The sequence below is a fragment of the Athene noctua genome, chromosome 5, assembly GCF_965140245.1.
Source record: "Athene noctua chromosome 5, bAthNoc1.hap1.1, whole genome shotgun sequence".
Taxonomy (NCBI): domain Eukaryota; kingdom Metazoa; phylum Chordata; class Aves; order Strigiformes; family Strigidae; genus Athene; species Athene noctua.
This window is the reverse complement of record NC_134041.1, coordinates 13070975-13087371: the sequence shown is the minus strand read 5'-3', so window position 1 is coordinate 13087371 and position 16397 is coordinate 13070975. Positions and strand designations below refer to the sequence as shown.

The window sequence follows — 16397 nt, the reverse complement described above, 5'->3', positions numbered from 1 at the left end:
CAGCAGCCAGATCCCATTTTAAGGCTTCATATGTACAAGGGCGCTGAGCCCTGTAAAGCAGGGTGATGCCAACTGCAGTTTGGTATATTGGTGACACCCGTTCAGGTCACACAAAGAGGTTTTCCTACATTTCAGAGCATGGCCTTGAGGGGTTGAGCAGCTTAGGAAGGGTCAGCAGAGCTTTCCCTCACACCAAGCCCTGCTCTAAGACTTTGGTTAGACATCCACTCCCCAACCAAACCTACAGTGAAACTCAGCTTCTGGAGGTCTGCTGGTCTAATACATTCCTTCCAGCCACAAGCAGCCCAGCTGGCTACCCATCCCTCTTCCCAGTGTTGACTCAGCACCTAGGCTGGCTTCTCCACTCAGGAGGGCCCCAGTCACAAGGTGATGGCGAAGGTAGCACTGCACCCCAACAGCGCTGAAGGGAAGCCAGGCTGTCCCAGGTGGTCGGGAGATAGAGCCCAGCCAGGTAAGATGCAGTTCTGTAGCAAGAGCAAGGCAGCAGCAACATCAACTTCCCTCTGACCAACCTGAGCTACATTCTGCACAAATCCAAGCTGCAGGGGCAATCACAGATGGCAGCAGCTTTGGCTTCAGCAGATACAGAAAGCAAGAGACTGCTGTTTAGCCATCACCCGGGTTTCCAGGGTCTCTATTCCCTACTCTGCCACACCTCAGCTCCCCAGGATTTCTGAAAAGCAGCAGCTCCTCCTGGGCTGCTGGCCTGGGTCCCAGCCCACACCCGCACTCCACCCCAGCCATTCTTTCACAGGGTGGAGCCACTTTCACAACAGGAGCCTTGACACATTTCCTGCCCTGAGCACGGATCTACCAAAGCCCTTGGAAATAATCTGCCATCTGCTTCATCAGCACACTGCTATCACCCTCTCCCCCCCAACACACAAGCCTGCTATGCCAGCTGTTTCTCCCAACCCTGCCTCCAACCACACTGGGTAGGACCAAGCATCTGGAACAGCTTCTGAGCACAGCAAGCCAGAGAAACAAGAGGGCAGAGCCATTTCTCCTTCTGTCTGTTTATTTGTGATAGAAGAGCAGCCCAATCTGACAGGGCCTGGCTCCTTCACCTCATCCTCAAGGCCATCGGCATGGTTTTGGTTACAGTCAGAGCAGGTGATAGGTGCCAAGCCCAGGAGAGCTGCTGCACTGCCCTGCTGTAGGGCAGCATACACCTTCACCCAGGTCCAGTCAGATCCACAGAGGCAAGAGGTGCTCACTGTTACACCACAGCAGGGCACACTACAGCCATCCTCTGCTGTGCTCCTGCTGGGCCAGTGCAAGGCTGGTCCCAAGCAGGAGAGCCCAGGAGCTGATTCTAGGGGCAATTATTGCTCAAGTCTTGAGCTTGCAGGAATGGAAGTGGTCCAAGTCAAGGCTGAGCTTGGCCTCTGCCATTCTAGAGCAAGCCTCCAGCTGCTATACAGGATCAGGCAAGTGTGGCTCAAGTGCACACAAAGCACCCAGCCTAGGCACAGAAAGGCAAGGCAACCTGGGCTCAGCATGTGGGTGAGGCATTTCAGGCTGTCACAACCCCCACTATGTACTAGGCACAGGGCATGTGTACTGTACTGGGCAGGGCTGGGCCCTCAAGCCCCATACACGCTGCCCCTACATTCTCCACAGCCACACCTGAGCACATACACCAGGGCAGGACCCCACACCTGGACACACAGGGACCAGAAGGGACATGCAGCACTGTGGCATGGAACAAAGTGGCACAAGGCATGGTAGAGCAGGAGCACTCACACTTGAGCTGGCAGCAGCAGGCAGCCAGGGACAAGTCTGCTCACCCACACAGGCTGTGATGAGACAGGGTAGAGGAGAGGGCACCAGGACAGGGACCGGTCTCTTCTTTTGGTCCTACTCAGAAGGAAATGGCCCCTAGGCAGAAGGGCCAGATGTAGGCACTTGGGGGAAGTTCCTTTGGAAACACTGGAATAGGACTGCAGCCCCACAGCTGTGATGCAGGCAGCTGCCTCTCTGCTCAGCAACACTGAGAAACCGCATGAGCCCTTCCAGGAACTGGAGAAGTTGCCCACGGCTGCTCAGAGCAGAGGGGCTGGGCATGCAGACAGAGGACAGCAGGGCTGGGCACAGGGGTACAACAGTCTGTAGGCACTTGACTTGGCTAGTGGCACCCAGGAGCAGGGGAACAGGTCCCAGCTGCCTCTGCCCCGGGGCTCTCATTGGCTCTGGGAGGGCCTTGCCCTCTAGTTGGCTTTGACCTTGCCGTTGGTGACAGTGCCATTCTCATGGATGCTGCTACCATTGTGCTGGGCTGCTTGCTGAGCCACCCTGGGCAACCGTTTGCCCTTGGTGTAGGACTGGTACCAAAAGTTGGAGAAGAGGATGAAGAAGATGGTCCCATAAATCCAGATGAGGTGGATGAAGATAGGGAACTGGTACTGGCAGCTGGGCATGAAGTAATACTGGGAGATGTGGACGGAGACAATCACGAACTGTGCCTGGGAGCAAGGCAGAGCAGGGACAAGTTATTTGTGGGAGGAGGGTCAGGGATCCCACCAGTGACCTCCTTTCTAAACAAAACTAAACAGGCTCCTTTCCCACTCTGAAGTAGAGGTCCTCAGGGTGAGGCACAGTCAGCAGCAGCTGGAAGAGGCAGACAAGTCTCTAGGCAGCATGTGCCTCTCACCCTCCCAACACAGCTGCAGCCCAGGGGCAGTAGGCTGAGCAGCACCCACACCCTAACCAGGCTGTGGAGGGCTATCAGAGGCCCACAGTACACCAGAGCTGTTAGAAACTCAGAGTGAGAGGCTACAGAGGAGACAGCTACAGCTGCTGGCTGCACCTTTCATAGGTACAAGGGCTGTCCTGCCCCTCACATCAGAGGCTGAGGACACATGCTCTGCTCCACAGCACAGACTCACCAGCTGGATGGCTGTGATGTGCTTCTTCCACCAAAGGTACTTTTGGAAGGCAGGTCCTGCTGCTGAAAGCCCATAGTAGAAGTACATGACAACATGCACCATGGAATTGATCATAGCATGGAACGAGCCCATTCCCCCTGTTGAAACAGATTTTCATTAGTGTTAAGTCAATCCTCCACAGCAATCAGTACTACAAGAAACTCACAGGAGCCCAGCAGGGCCAAAAACCCCTTCTCAGCATGCTGGGGCTAATCCCACCCTTTCCCTAAACTGTGCACACCCAGAAAGTTTCTATCCTACCTGGACCAAACTTAGCTCCCCACCACCAGCTCCAAGGCAGAACTGAATGGTGAAAGAGGTGCAGAAATGTGACCTGTTCATTCTTCTTCCGTAGGACAAAGATAACCTGCAATGAGAACCCAACAGCATCAAGCACCTGCAGTCCTGAAAGCAGATAGAACACGCTGGGCCACTAATTCAATGTCTTATCTCATCGATACTTCACCCCCCCACCCCCTTCCAAGCTCACTGCCACCACACATTAGGTCATCCCACACCTTCCAGAGCTGTAACATGCCAAGAGCAGCCTCTGCAACAGCCCAGAGTGGCTTCCTTGGCAGTGATGCCAGACAGAAGCACTACCAGATCAGACTGGAAGGGCTGAAGAAAGCATCTAGCCCAAACATACAAGGTCCCAACTCCCTGTCCAACAAGCAGCAACGAGGCCTCCTCAGTAACTCACTCACCGTGTCTGTCAGTTCGATGAACTTGGAGAAGACAAAGAGCCAAGCGACACTGACCATCTGTAACAGAGCAGGTTAACATTAGAGACCCACCCCAGCCTGAACACACCCAGTGACCAAGGGTCTCCATACAGTAACCCTGGGGTGAACCCAAGAGCCAGGACTAAGTCCTCTGCCTCAGGAGAGGCAAGTAGCTGTGACCTTGCTATCCTAATAGAAGCACTAAAGGCCATCCCCATTTATCAGGAGAGGGATGAGAACTCACCCTGAGGGCCTTGGGGTCCTGCGAGAAGTCCACAGGGTCACATCGCCAGGTGTACCCAGTAAGCCACCCTGCCATCAGGAACTGCAACAAGAGCACCATCAGGGTGAGGCCCAACACATCACCACTACACTTCCCAAGCTGTGCACAGAAGGGCAGGGAACAGCCTGCAAAAAGGTTCCCTATTACCCGTGCAGCCTGCATACACTGCTTTATGTATGCCAGACTACTACAGCCTACAACTCACCTCATAGACTATGTAAAGTGAGAGTCCCACCAGAAAGAAGTTGTATAGCACCATGAACTTCTTCAGGTTTAAAGGCTTCCTGTTGGCCATTAGCCGGGGACCCAAGGATAGTACAAAGTAGACATATGCCAGAAGGATGCCCATCACAAGGAACGGGGACTGCATCAGTGGATAATCAGCAATGCGGGGGTCTGCAGAGAGAGCCACATTGCAGAGCAGTTAGCATCCTCACCCCAATCTGATGCCAGAGCAGAGGCAAAGACATGGCCTGTTCTCCTACGACAGGAGTGCAGGTAGGGCGGCAGTCTGGGAGCAGAGGCTGGTGAAGCCAGCCAGACTCAGTAAGGTACAGCCTGAAGCCACACTGCAGGGCAGCCTGGAGATCTGCCCAGGAGAGCACAAGTGCCCCAAAAGGGCCTGCACAGCCACTAACGCAAGACAGCAGCCCAAAAAAACAGAGCTGCATCTGTGTCAGGGCAGAGGCAGGATGCACCTAGACCCAGGTTGCTTCATGGATGACAGATCACCCCCCTGCACCTGTGGCAGTAAGGCATGCAATGCCACCTGCCCTGCAGCAGGGCAGAGCCCAGCACTCACCTGCTTTCTTCATGAAGTCCTGATACATGGTCACAATCCCCTCCATGGTGGCGGCAGTATCTCTGTGGGGAAAGGAAGGGCAGATCAGGCAGCTGTTTTCCCAGGAGAGCAGCCTGCAAAGCACAGCCCTGCAGATCAGCAAATTTCATGCACAGCTTCAGAGGTAGAGTCATGTGTATCTGGCCAGCATTGCTCTCAGCTGATCACACACAAGCATCCACTTTACAGCTGAGCCACATGATCCCCACTTCTCCTCACTGAGCCTGGCCCCTTCTCCCCTACTCTGCTGGGAATGCAATCATCCACCACCAACAGTCCTTCTAAGGCAGGATCCTAACATTTCAAGCCATCTAGGAAAGCTTCCAACCTAAGCACTGTATCTCCAGCCTCAGTCTTGCTCCTGCTATACAGGCTCAAGCATTATCATCCACAATCATGATTCTACCAGCCTTGCCACCCATACCCACCCAGCACACTGCTCTGCCTGACCCTGTTGCAACATCTCCAAGGGAAAAGCAGAGCTGGCCCACACTCTACAGAGCAGTGCTTTTATGAGCTGCTTTGGGCTCCTGCCCACTGATCCCTGCCAGAGAAGCAACAGCATCACTGGCAGACCTACTGCATGGGGAAGGAAAGTCATCGGTTCAGAAACAGTTTCTGCCATTAGAGTTCCTGGTTTCACATCCTTGCACAAAACCTTTCTGACAAGAACTACCACCCCATAAGCCAGCACCTCAGAAACTAGGTGCATCCTGCTTGGCAATGACATTTCCACTCCCCTTCCAGACAGCGGACAGTATCCCCAGGTAGTAGAGAAAGCTGCAGGAGAAGGATATAAAGCTGCAGGGAGAAGGACTAGCACTCCCCATACTTGCTAAGCCTCAGTATGAGCACACACCAGACAGCAATCCAGACAGATGCTCTCCAGAACAGCAGGAAGGGCCCAGGCTCTTGCTGCTGCAGGCAAGTTTGAAACATCCTCACCCAGCCCCCTGTGCTCCCCAACCTCTCTCCAGCCTGCAAGACACCAGAGCAGCAGGAAAGGAGGCAGAGCACAGGCCCAGCCTCATCTGACTCACCCACCTGCGAGGGAGGCATTCCTCACAGCTGCTACCAGACACTCCACCTACCCATCCCTCCACAAAGGTGCACATGAATCGCTGCCCACGCACAGGCCTGGGGAAACAGGTCCCCAGCCCAGTCTCCCCAGGAGGTTTATTGCTGCTGCCACCAGGAAGCACACAGCCTCTCCCAGACCAGCATCCAGGAGGCTGAAGTCAGAGTAACCTTCCCAGTAAGGTCCCAGCTGGGAGTATCCAGCAGCCATCGTCTCCTCAAGCCCTCACCAGGCAGCATCAGCATTGCTCCTTCAGCTTCGCTGGATGAGAAAGAGCTCAAAGTCTCCTTTGCTCTAGCTGGGAGGCAGGCAGAACAGCAGCAGACACTACCTGTGCAGTGCTACCAAGGCTTTGGTGGCAGCAATCTTCACAGGGGCCTGGCACACACCATCCTGGCTCACCAGTCTCTGCAAATCACTGTTGCTGCACAGTGCTGGCTCTGTGCCTGCCCAGTCATACTGTCTGTGTCCTCCAAAGTGTGGAGTGCCACCCGACCTCTTTGCAACAGTAGTGGGGTAGAACAGGTCTCCCCCTTCACCCCCACTCCACAAAGTAGCCATTTCTCCAAGCAAGGCTCCAGAGCAGCCTGCACAACCATGCACCCCAAGGACAGAGCCCAGAAGTCCTTCTGTGATTCAGCAAGCACAGAAGGTGGTTCCTCATGCCACCTCAGAGGCAGCTGCCGTAATAGGCTATAAAGCCCCCTTAGGAATGATCCCCACACCACAGGAGCACCAGCAGCAGAAGAGATGCTCACCTTCCCAACCCAAGGTTTCAGAAGGTTTAATGGAAAACAATACTCACTTGTATCACGGTGATACTACAAGCAATATTTAAGGTCCTGAGCACTGCCAAGATTATCCACTCTCCACATGCAGCAGAGGCCAGAAAAGTGTAGCAGGAACTACAGCATCCTTGAGAGCTACTCAAGGCTCCAGCTGTGGGAAATGCAGTAAGTACAAGTCCTGAAAGGTGCTGAGTTTTATGTTGCTTTAATGGCTAAGAGCAAGCTCTAAACTTGTCTGTCTCGTTTCAGCTTTCAACCACTACATCCAGCTACACCTTTATTTGCTAGATTGAGGAGCCCTCAAGAGTTAGTTCCCAGTACAGGTACCTGACTATTCAAGCTCTGTGTTTATCTTATCAAACTGAATGAGTCAGCCTTACTATAGGTCCAGGGCAGAGACAAAACTCCTGCAGAGTACTTGCCTATTTTGGGCAGACCAGGATGAGAAGATAGTATCAGTTGACCACAAACTCAGAGCTGTATCTCACACTGCAGGGAAACACCTGAGCTCAGACACTACAGATTACTTTATTGACCCTGCTGCTAGCAAGGCTCTGGCACCACTGGCCAACTAGGACTCTGGTTCCAGCAGTTTGGGGTCCCAGGACACTGGAGACTCAGGTGAGAAGACCCACACCGCAGTTTTGCCCTGACAGACCTGCTGAAGGCTGCACAGACCTCACAGCAGACAAGGGTCATCCTGGCAGCAGGCCTGAACCCAGACAACTATCCCCCCAAGCAGTGGGAAAAGCACACTTAAGCCCAGCACAGAAATCCCCACCAGTGTGAACAGCAACAAGTCCCTCTTCACTGCTTGTGAAGCACCTCCAGCACTCCTACAGCCAAACATCCCACAGGGAGACAGGAGGCACTGAACTTGTCCTGAACTTGGGCTCTGGGCAAGCACCAGGACTTCTACCAGGGCAGAATTAGCAGGATTATGCTACAGGCCCTTATGAAAAGGACCTATGCATTTTCCACAGCTTCCCTAGGCAGAACAACATCCTGCTGCACTCAGCTAACAGAGCAACCACATCTCACAGGAAGCCCTGAGGTCTTCAGGTGTTTGCAAGACCTGGTATCCACACTGGCATGCTCCATGATGCTGCATTAGACAGAGGCTGAAGGACACCCTGCTCAATGAGCAGATGCAGGTATGTCTCCCCATCCTGTCTCCCAAGGAGCAGCCACTGGCCTTGGAGCATTGGCAGTTGAGCTGCCAAGGGGAGTTGTGGAGCAGGCCCAAGCATTACCATCACTAAGCAGGAGGATGCGAAGTGCACTGGCCTGCCTGACTTCATGCCAGCCTTTCTGCTGCAGGCAGGCGTTTTCCAGTACAGAGCAGCAAGTGTCTGAGAACCTGGACTCACCTCTCAGCAGAACACCAGCACTTGATGTCCCTCTGCACTTTGAGGGGTTCACCATCCAGCCAGTCATCTGTTCTTACTGCCCTCCATGCTACACTGCAGGTGTTCACAGCTCAGTGCTTGGTACCTGTTCTCTCTGCACAGGGGAGATGCTAACTCTCCTTTGACTGCTCCTGGATCCTGATCCTCTTCAGCAAGGAGCTGGGAGGAGATAGGGAACCCAAAGCTGAGCCTTAAACAGCTGAAAAGAAATTATGCAAACAGGTCCAAGCATCCCAAAGCACTGGGAACCCCACTGCTCTTATAAGAGGTCAGGTGGCACTCCCCACTTTGGAGAAGCCCAAACACACCCTGCACAATGCCTAGAGACCTTGCAACACATCTCCTTTCACCTCTCACCAACAAAGTGTCACTTCCCCATCTCAGCGAGAAAGTTCTCACTATGCGCAAACCAGATTATCAGGCCTCATTCTGCCCTAGTAACCAACATCAAGGATTAGATACTTGCTTACGCCAAGCAATGTACACTGCATATTTCCAACAAGCTATACAGTATAATTAGTGCAACTTCAGCAAGAATAGCAAGGCCCTTTATAACCAGCCCCAGCAGCCCACAGCATTGTGAACCGTGACACTGACAGAGACTAGAGCTCAACGCAGTTTTGTTAACAGCCTCACAGAGTACATCTCTCCCACAGCAACCATCTGCAAGCGACAGATAGCTCCAGCCATCCAATACCCAACACTCCTACTCCATCAGCATTCAAGTCAGAAATCAGTTCTGTAATAAGTGTGAAAGCAAGCCACCCTAATCTTCCCACTCGTTTAATTACAGGCAGCACCAATACATGCTGGTAGGTGGCCACAGAGCTGCTACCCCAGGGATAGCTGGCACAGGGCCCTTGCTGAACTGGCTAAAGCAGGCCTGGCCCCTGCGATGCTACCAGGGGATTAGCAGCCCTCAAAGCTCAGGAGATAACCAGTTGGCCAGGTATCAAACTAACCCACATCCCTGACCTACAAGCTGGCAGCAAGGCCTGCTGCAGCTCTGAGATCCACAGCCTCTCAGAAAGGGGCATTTTCCTCCCTCAGCTCCTGCCCAGCTTCTTGGAGCTTCAGAAAGTCACTGTGGGGTCCAGCAAGGCCTGCATGCAGCTCCATGCACCCAGGGAGTACATTTCCCAGCAGAGCTACAGGGATCTGTGGTTCTGAAGTATCTGCAAGGAGCAGGTGCCACTGCAGAAGAGTGGGACTGACCAATCCACAGTCTGGTGGCCCCAGACCAGGCACAGCACACACCTGGCACCTCAAACCATCACCAAGAACCATCAGTCACAGCACTAGGAGAAGCTTTTCTGAGCTTATGTACAAGTGAATCCAGCAAGATGAGGAACAAAAACCATGTCTGCTGTGAAAACACAAGAGTGAGAAGGAGCCTGGCCATTCCTAAGCAGCAAAACCCTGTTCTTTATCAAGTCTGCAGTGGGACCACTCTAAGTCCAAACTTTAGAGTGAAGCACAGCTGGATCTGAATCTCCTCCTTCTGTCACTCTGTGTCCAGGTGAAAGGGAGAGAGGCCTGTAACCAAGGAGTGCATGCTTGCTTCACACAGCATCTCAGGACACCAGCTCAAGCACATGTACCAAGCACTCAACAGAAGAGTGTATTCAAGTATACCTGCATTACTGCTAATGATTCAGCCATCTGACTGAAGACTCAGTTAAGGCACTGTTGTCCACATGCTACTGAAGTCATGTTTTTTCCCCTCAAAAGAAGTCACAGCCTAAAGAGATGCCTGTGCACCAGCTCATCAGGCACAGAAGACCAGCCTGGCAGGAGAGCTGCTATGTTTTAAGCGTGAAAAGTCCTACCAGGGAAGTAGCTCTCCTAGCCTGGCACCTTGGCTCTGAGGATTCAGGACAGACTCTGATCAGAGTTTAAGAACAACCAGTCCCAGAACTCTCAGCCTACCACACAACTACAAAGTCTGCAAGGAAACTTCATGCTAACACCACCAGAAAAGTTTTCCTACTTGAATCACATCCATTTGTCACTTCCTCTGGCTCAGCTACTTCATTCCGAGTGTCAAAGGACATGGCTAACAGCCTGGTACCATATGCTCTGCATTAGCACAGTTTGAAGTCACTATAGGAGGACTCCAAAGAAGGGATGCAAACTCTCAATCTCATGATATGTGACAGCTTTTGCAAGAGCTGGTCCGGGAGGCACACTGGCTCCAAGTGGCAGGAAGTGACCTGTCTGAAGTTGAAGAATTTTCCCATCAACACCAAATGTGTGTTAATACCCCACCTCTCACACGGTGGCTGTAAAACCCTGAGGCCTTTGGATAGCATCCTACAAACAGAGATTAAGCTTTCCTAGTCCCATGCTTACTGGAAGCAGGGAGAGCAAGAGTACACTCCCAGGTTAGCAGGCAAACTCCACAGAGCCCAGGCAGTCAACCTGGCACCTCACAAGCTTTCAGAGGAAGGAGTAAGCCCAATGCAATAGGGTACTAGTAACCTTGTACAAAAAACAAGGCAGGTAACAGGACTTCAAGGTCCCACAAGAGCATACATTGCAGTAAAAGGTCTATATACACAGCACACAGTGTTTTTTCAGGGACAGCACCTCCCCAAACTGCTTAGGCAACCTTATCACACTCAACACTGGTGGCTGCATATTCAGGGCACTGATATCGGTACAGATGAGAGCAGTCAGGGAAAAAGGCACCATTAGGCAGAAAGTCTGACACAGCAGTGCCAGACTCCTACTACAAAGGACTAAAGTGAAGGAAGAAAAGAGGATGAGATACCTAAAGAAGTGGAAAATAAGATATTTTCTTTCCAAGCTAACCACACTGAGCTGTGTCCACTCCCCTGTGCAGCACCAGGTGAGGCGGAAAGGAGGGGGAAATGGCTGGGCTCACTCTGAAGTGATGCCACCCAGGAGCCCCCCAGGGTGCACTGGAGACCACACTTGGGAAGGACAGAACTAGGCAGGTGAGAGAGGAGGGCAGGGCTAGACTGAGCAAGGCCAACTCCCGAAATCCGCTTTTAGAAATAAGTCAAGCCTCCTAAAACCCTCTAGCAGAGAAACACAGAGCACCCCTATCTGGAGGTGGGACAGACTGTACCAGAGCATTCATCTCTGTGGTTTTTAATCATTATGCAAGTACCTCACTACAAGGCTTCACCTCTGTTCTGAAAGCAGTGTCTGTAATCATTACACAGTAATGATTACTGTGCTCTGTCCCATACAGGCCTGTGCATTAATTGGACAGGCACGCCAAGACAAGATGGACATTAGAAGTCTACAAAGCAAGATGCAAGAAGGAAAGACTCGTAGAATCCCACCAACAGCTCTACCTGGACTATTCAAGAAGCCCAAAGTGTAAACCCAGAGCCACATCTCATTGAGACAAGGGGTCACTGCCTAGAATTCACCATGACATGAGCTTTGGGCCCCCCTACGCTCCACACTAAGTCACATAACCACCTTCTAACAAGGGAAAGGAATGTTATCTGACAGTGCTAGAGATGTCAGACTCCAGCAGCACAGTATATGCACCACAGATCCCAACAGGCATAAGGCTTAATAGATACCACCTTTAACAGGGTTCACAGCCCTCTGTGAACAAAAGAAGCATCAGGCCTGATTATCTCCATACAGGTGTAGATGGATCACAGAAAGCCAGGGCTGTTGCTCCTACTGCTGGTCCTGTACAGACAGGGAAAGGCTCTTAAGGTTAAGTAGAAGCAGCAAGATATAAATCTGCATGTATACAGAGCAAATCTATTAACAAACCATGAGAACAAGCTAGCTGATCTGATCCACAGGGTAAGAGCACTCCTTGAAGCAAAGCTAGAGAACCTGCTACCACAGTGACAGCTTACCACCCTGATCCATCCCACAGGGAAGAATCAACCAGAAATTAAATACCCTGTGAGACACTAAAGCAAAACAAGAACCATCAGCCCAGTTACCACCTCCACCATGCAACTAAAGTCTCAGACGGCTTGAAGATACAGGCCTGCTGATGGGGAGCTGGCTGTGGCACCTGCAACTTGTCATCTCTGAGCAACAGCAGCCCCACAACTCCTGCAAGGAAGAGCTCTGGCTCCTGGGGACCAGCTCCTCCCTGCAGCAGCCCAGGCTGCCTCACCTGTTTGACTGGCAAGAACCTGACTTTCCAGCACAAGTATTCCCACCATCTGACAGCTAGTAGGGCACACACCAATACAAAAGCACAGAAACACAGATCTCTTGGGCCATCACAGGCACCACTCCCAATATCTCCTGTAAGCTTCTTCCTGAAGGAAGGATCTCAGCCTGAGTGTTGACTGTGCTGTAACCCCAGCAGGAAAGGGGAAAATGTTCACTCACAACCTTCAAGGACAGCACCAAGCCAAGCACACAGCAATGCACCTACTTCTGATGCCAGGTTCAGAGCTTCTTGGAGATGTAAAGCTTGTCTCCACCAGAAGAGAATGGAGACACTAAGCACCTCGAATAAGCTCACTTATTTTCACCTCCAAAACATGGTGCGAGACAGCTCTAGATCAGAGTAAGTTTTTAATCACCCTAGCCTCAGTTTTAACATTACTTTCTCTCTTACTACATTTCTGCCTTGGAGGACCATATAATCCTCCCCATCTAAGTGACTTTTAGAAAAGAGAGCCAAGAATACAACACAGAGCAGAACTAGAGGCCCAGGCTGTGTGGGTGGCATGGCTCAAGCCCCACAGCAAGATGCAGCAAGTGGATGCTGCAACAGCTGGCATCACGCTACTTAACACAGGAACAAGCTGTCAGGGGCAGCTCACACAAGCTAGAGGGGTTTCCTAGGAAAGAGATAAGACACAGCAGTCTCAGTCAAGCCCCAAGGGCTCAGCCAACTGACTCTAAACCATCCTCAAGAAGCTGCCCAGCAGGTCTGGGGAGAGGGTCAGCTCCATCCAGCTAGGAATCTGCCCTGGCTGCATTCTGGCAGAAGAGAAGGTGGTCAATTTGGGGCAGCACAGCAGTATGGATACACTGCTGCACTGCCAGTCCTAGCCTCTGAGAGGGGAAGAGATGCTCTGAGGGAATGTGCTAGCAGGGAAAGCACCCAGTGTTATCCCACACTGCCCACCAAGCATAGGAAGGGGTATTTGCCCCACTTCTTCCTGCCCTTAGGACTCCAGAACCAAGGTGGTCAGTTGCAGGGAAACCACCTGACAGCCCACTTGCAGGAAGCAGCCTGGGCACTAAGGCATACAGCCTGCCACCCCCAAAGCCACCCCTCCTGTCGCAATGCCTATGTATTTATGCTGTCTCATTTAGCCTGTTACAGAGATAAAAAAAAAAAAGCAGCTTTCCCAACTGCCCCTTCATTACAACAGAGGAAAAGGCCCACATGAGACACCTATAGACCAAGTCCTGTACCGCCTGTGGAAGGTCATATGAGCACTTGGCCATGGTTATTAAACCTGCAGTTTCCCAGCACGTGCAGACCCCTGTGCATGACCACACACCAGCCTGAGGTGAGCATGCAGCCAGGCTACTGCTGCCACCAGGAGGGTGACAGTGACCCCCTCCTCCTCCCACCGGCGTTCCAGAACAAGGGCCAGAGGGAGGCCAAGCACCTACACCAGCCAGCACTCAAAGCTAACATTGTGTCACAGCAGCGGGGGAGGCCTGGTACTGCCACCCTGCCCGGAGGAGGAGGGAAGAGCCATCTCAATGGTACATTGATGCTGAGGGCTGTGTAGGAGAAAGCTCCCCAGCCACCAAGCAGCCAGCGCTGCCGGACGCTGCTCTCACCCTGTTGCAGTGAAGGCCCAGCAGACCACAGCCCTCCTCAGCTCCTCAACATCCCCGAGGCTCTCAGCCAGGGCTGAAGCCAGCAGCCGCACCACGACGGAGGGCGTCAGGGAGCCGAGCGCAGCCGGGGCCCCTGGGCAGCACCCCACACGGGCCTTACCCCCCGCCTCCCCCCCGAGGCGGCTCCCCCCCAGGCCCCCAGCCCCCCATTCCGCTGCTGGCCGTGGGGAGCACCGAGTCCCGCAGGGACCCCCCCTCCCGCCGCCCCCCCGGCCGGGAGCGGGCAGCGCGGGCGGCTCCCGGCACGGCCGCGGGGTGGGGCGCCGCCGGGGCCTACCGCCGCCCCGGGCCCCGGAAGCGCGGTGCCGCGGCCCGGCCCAGCGCCGGCACTGCCGCCAGCGGGGCCTGCACGGCCGGGCCCGGGGAAGGGCCTCTGCGTGACACCCAGGCGGGCCCGCACCGCCGCCGAAGTGACGGGGGGTTAAGCCACCTTCCAGCGAGCCCCGGCCGCGGCCTGCCCTGCTGCCGGCTGGAGCCGCAGCAGCTGCCCCCAGCCCCTCCAGTGCCAACACAGCAACGCCGATCCTCCCCATCAAGCTGTGCAGAAACAAGAGGAGAGGAAACAAGCCCCTGGCTCAGGGCCCATCTCTGCCAGCAGCAGGGAGGAAGCCCCAGCGCTGCCGGGACCCTGCCACCGGCACAGCCTCCGGGCAAAGACCTGCCGGGCCCGAGGCCAGGGTGCCTGTGCCCTGGCACACAACCAGCAAGGAGACAGTCCTTCCTCCCGGCGGGCTGGGAAAACATCCCAAGCACTGAACCGAGACAGTACAAAGCAGACGGCTCTGGCATACGGCTGCCCCAGGGAGAGCAGCCCGGCTGTGGAGAGGGAACTACACCCTTCCCTGGGCACCCCGGTCCATGCTCTGGGGCAGTGCCACCACGCCGTGAGCCGGGGGCTCTGGGGAGCACAGCAGATCCTCACAGCATCAGGACCGAGCTGGTCCTAAAAATCACTTCAACAACCCAAGTTGGACTCCGCTTATCTTCCTCCTAAAACAAGCAGTTTTGCCCCCCACTGGCCTGTCACAAGGATCCACACTGATGTTATAGTTATCACCTCCAGAGGGGTGACAGCCTCTCCAAGCGCCTGCCTGCCTGGTGGCGGCCACACCCAGCCTCACCACCTGCCAAGGGCACGTCGCAACATCCATCCCACCCATCAGGCCACGGCCTCCCCAGACTCATCCCTCCACCGCTGGGGTGAGGGGAACAGCACCCGCCTCCTCCCACGTCCCGGAGCATCCCGGGCGAGAGAGACGCAGGCGCACACACGAGCTTCCCCCAGCCTCTTCCATTCCTACAGGCTATTTAACAGGTGCCAACCTGGCACATGGCCTCCCCGGGGCAAGGCCCACCACCCCCGGCAGGCAAAGCTTCATACCCCAGAGCAGCTAAACCCCGCCACGGCCTCAGCTCTCCCTGCTCTGCAAACAGCCTTCAGCAAACAGCCCCAAAAGCCCTTCCAGCACACACCAACCCATGACACCTCCTCCCAAGCGCCCCCCCCAAAATCCAAAAGGGCCCCAGAAGAAGACCAGGTGCCCCCAGCCCCCCTCCCAGGCACGGCTAGACCCCGACCCCACCCCGCGCCAGCAGCAGCACTCACTCACCGCTGGCCTCACCCCGCTGTATCCGCCACCACCGCTGGCCCCGCCCTTAAATAGGACTGCCCTGCCCCCCTCGCCGCTGCCGATTGGTCTCAGGGGGAGAGCTCCGCCCTCCAGGGCGGAGCTCTCCCCCTGAGGCCAATCGGCGCTGGCGCCGCGGCCCGTCCATTCTGTAGCCACGCCCACTCCGGCAGCGCCTGAGGGGCCGGGGCCGCGCAGCTGCCTGACGCTGTGGGGCGGTGGGTGCTGGGCTTTGGGGCGGGTTTAGAAGGGAGGCCGAGGGGGTGGAGGGGCAGCAACAGGAGGGAAAAGATGGAAGGTGGCTGGGAAGAGGCTGAGGGTTCGGGCAGGGTCTGGGTGGAGTGTGGAGGGTCGGCTCGGGGGTGGTGGTGGTGAGGGCATGAGGGACCCTGCATGGCGGGAAGAGGGCTCTGGCATCACGGTCACACCGACCTCCGCTTCCTCTGGTGCTCGTGAGGAGGACCCGGTCCTGTCGCAGTCCAGTGCCATCTTGACATCTATTTCAAATGGGAGCCCCAGTCCTGTGGGCTCCTGCAGGGTGGCCATGGCCTACCCCAGCTGCACAATGGGCAGAGGCCAGGCAAAGCCTGGGTCATCGTCTGCAGCCAAGGCACAGCATCCTGGTCACTCACAGGTGGTGGCACACGCACCTTCACGAGAGCTCAGTGTCAGCGGGAGGCCCTCAGCTTGGATGGTTTAAGGTGGACTCTTCCAATCCAACTACAGATCAGTAAAGAAGTGGCACATGTGCTCATTTGTTTCCCAGTGACACCACAACAGCTACCACGGGCATTTGGAAATGCAGGACAGAAGGACACCACAGAGACGTTAAGTCTGACTGCGCGCTGTTTTCGGCACCGCTTCAGCCTGTGTT

The 16397-nt window shown here is 54.7% G+C and overlaps 1 protein-coding gene across 3 annotated transcripts; it reads right to left on the bottom strand.

The window, feature by feature from the left end:
- Positions 1-1023: 1023 nt before the first annotated feature.
- On the bottom strand, positions 1024-15550 carry ELOVL1 (ELOVL fatty acid elongase 1). 3 transcript variants are annotated; one of them, XM_074906394.1, is made up of 8 exons: positions 15506-15550; positions 4759-4820; positions 4162-4352; positions 3918-3998; positions 3656-3712; positions 3210-3315; positions 2910-3046; positions 1024-2486 (listed from the first exon to the last, which is right to left on the bottom strand). In XM_074906394.1, the coding sequence occupies exons 2-8, from the start codon at positions 4802-4804 to the stop codon at positions 2232-2234; spliced, it is 873 nt and encodes a 290-aa protein (XP_074762495.1). In that variant the 5' UTR covers positions 4805-4820; positions 15506-15550; the 3' UTR covers positions 1024-2231. The 3 variants fall into 3 exon arrangements, with proteins under 3 accessions (XP_074762495.1, XP_074762498.1, XP_074762496.1); XM_074906397.1 differs by lacking the exon at positions 15506-15550 and adding an exon at positions 11639-11749; XM_074906395.1 differs by lacking the exon at positions 15506-15550 and adding an exon at positions 6681-6812.
- Positions 15551-16397: the final 847 nt, after the last annotated feature.